Source organism: Perognathus longimembris, chromosome 6 (genome assembly GCF_023159225.1).
Source record: "Perognathus longimembris pacificus isolate PPM17 chromosome 6, ASM2315922v1, whole genome shotgun sequence".
NCBI lineage: Eukaryota > Metazoa > Chordata > Mammalia > Rodentia > Heteromyidae > Perognathus > Perognathus longimembris.
Window position 1 is genome coordinate 15196135 of NC_063166.1, and position 1673 is coordinate 15197807.

General features: G+C 39.7%; 1 protein-coding gene across 1 annotated transcript; it reads right to left on the reverse strand.

The window, feature by feature from the left end:
* Positions 1–464: 464 nt before the first annotated feature.
* Positions 465–1425, reverse strand: LOC125353548 (olfactory receptor 14J1-like). Its single transcript, XM_048349246.1, is given in 2 exon segments — positions 465–933; positions 935–1425. Coding segments are annotated over 2 exon segments (960 nt in total).
* Between the last annotated feature and the right edge of the window lie 248 nt (positions 1426–1673).

Here is a 1673-nt window from a genome sequence, read left to right on the forward strand (position 1 = left end):
GGCTCTGAGTTCAAGTCCCACACTAGTACAATAAACATTGTGTAGAAATCTATCATTGGCAAACAATTCAAATATGAGTCATATATTTATAGGTTACTGTAGATGGCTTAAATAGTTAGTAGCTAGAGGATAAAGATATGATGGTCATTTGTGCCTATGTCTGAGGTATTAAGCTGGTTAATGTTTCTTGTCACAACTGCTAAGACTCATATTCATTCTTAATTAAGTAAAGACAACTCTAACACAATAGATGAACGAATGCACATTATGAAGAGATAGTATCATCTACATAAATATTGCTTTTCAAAACCATAATTTTATGATCTCAAAGTAATTGTGCAAAGGAGCTGTCATTCAACAAAGGAGTGTACCAACACAATGCATCTTGGTTGCGTTGTATTGAAACAAGGTTTCAAAGGACTTCTGCTAATAAAAATTTCCAGATACATAATATTGGAGATCTATCAATGGCATTGAAAAACCATTTTTTCCTCAGTGAATTCTCTATCCAACATTAACTTCTGGATAGCTCTCTGCATGGTCTCATTCCTTAGACTGTAGATAACAGGGTTGAGTGTTGGAGGAATTACTGTGTAAAAGATAGAGAGAAAAAGATCCAAGGTAGTTGAGGAGTCTGAAGTTGGTTTGAGATTTGCACACATGCCTGAGGAGAGGAAAAATGAGACAACAAAGAAGTGTGGCAGGCAGGTGGAGAAGACCTTAGATCGGCCTTCAGCAGAGGGGATTCTTAGAACTGTGGAGAATATGTGGGTGTAGGAGAAGGCGATGGAGATGAAACAGGTGAAGGCTGCCCCAATGATGACAATATGTACACTATCGACAGCAAGGTAGTCATTGGAACAGGAGAGCCTCACAATTTGAGGGATATTACAGAAGAATTGGTGAATTACTTTGGCTTTACAGAATGTGAGACAATGTGACAGCCATATACAAAGTTCCTGTGATGCCTCCACTTACCCATACAGCTGTCACAGCTCTCTTACACTTTCTGGGATCCATGAGGAGCTCATAGTGCAGTGGGTAGCAAATGGCTACATAGTGGTCATAAGACATCACCGTGAGAATGGCCAGCTCAGCCCAGCCCAAAGAGGTGAAGAAGAAAACCTGGAGCATGCACTGAGCATAGGAAATATAGCCGTTGCCCGTGAGGGAATTTGCAATGGACTGGGGGACAGTGACAGAGATGAAGGAGGCATCCAGAAGGGAAAGTTGCTTCAGGAAGTAATACATGGGAGACTGGAGTTGCTCATCCACTGATGTGATGGTGATAATGATGAAGTTGCTTGTCAAGGCTAAAAGGTACATCACCAAGAACAGGAAAGCTGGTAAGAGCTGCAGATGAGGATTCTGAGAAAACCCCATGAGGAGGAATCCACTTACTTTGGTTCCATTTGTCAGAACCATTTGAAAGAAACAAATTGTATTAGCACCTGGAAAATTTAATCATATGTGAAATTCAGTCAAAGAAACCTAAATCAGCACCTATTTGGTAATCATTGTTTAGTTCTACAGTTCCTGATAAGTAATGTCTCATTTTTGAAATGCTATATATATTAGTTTACTGCTACTACTAGTAGTGTACAATAATTAATTTATAGTTTTGGGTTTGTGTGTCCCTTCTGGGGATGAACTGAAGGCCTGGGCCTTCTATT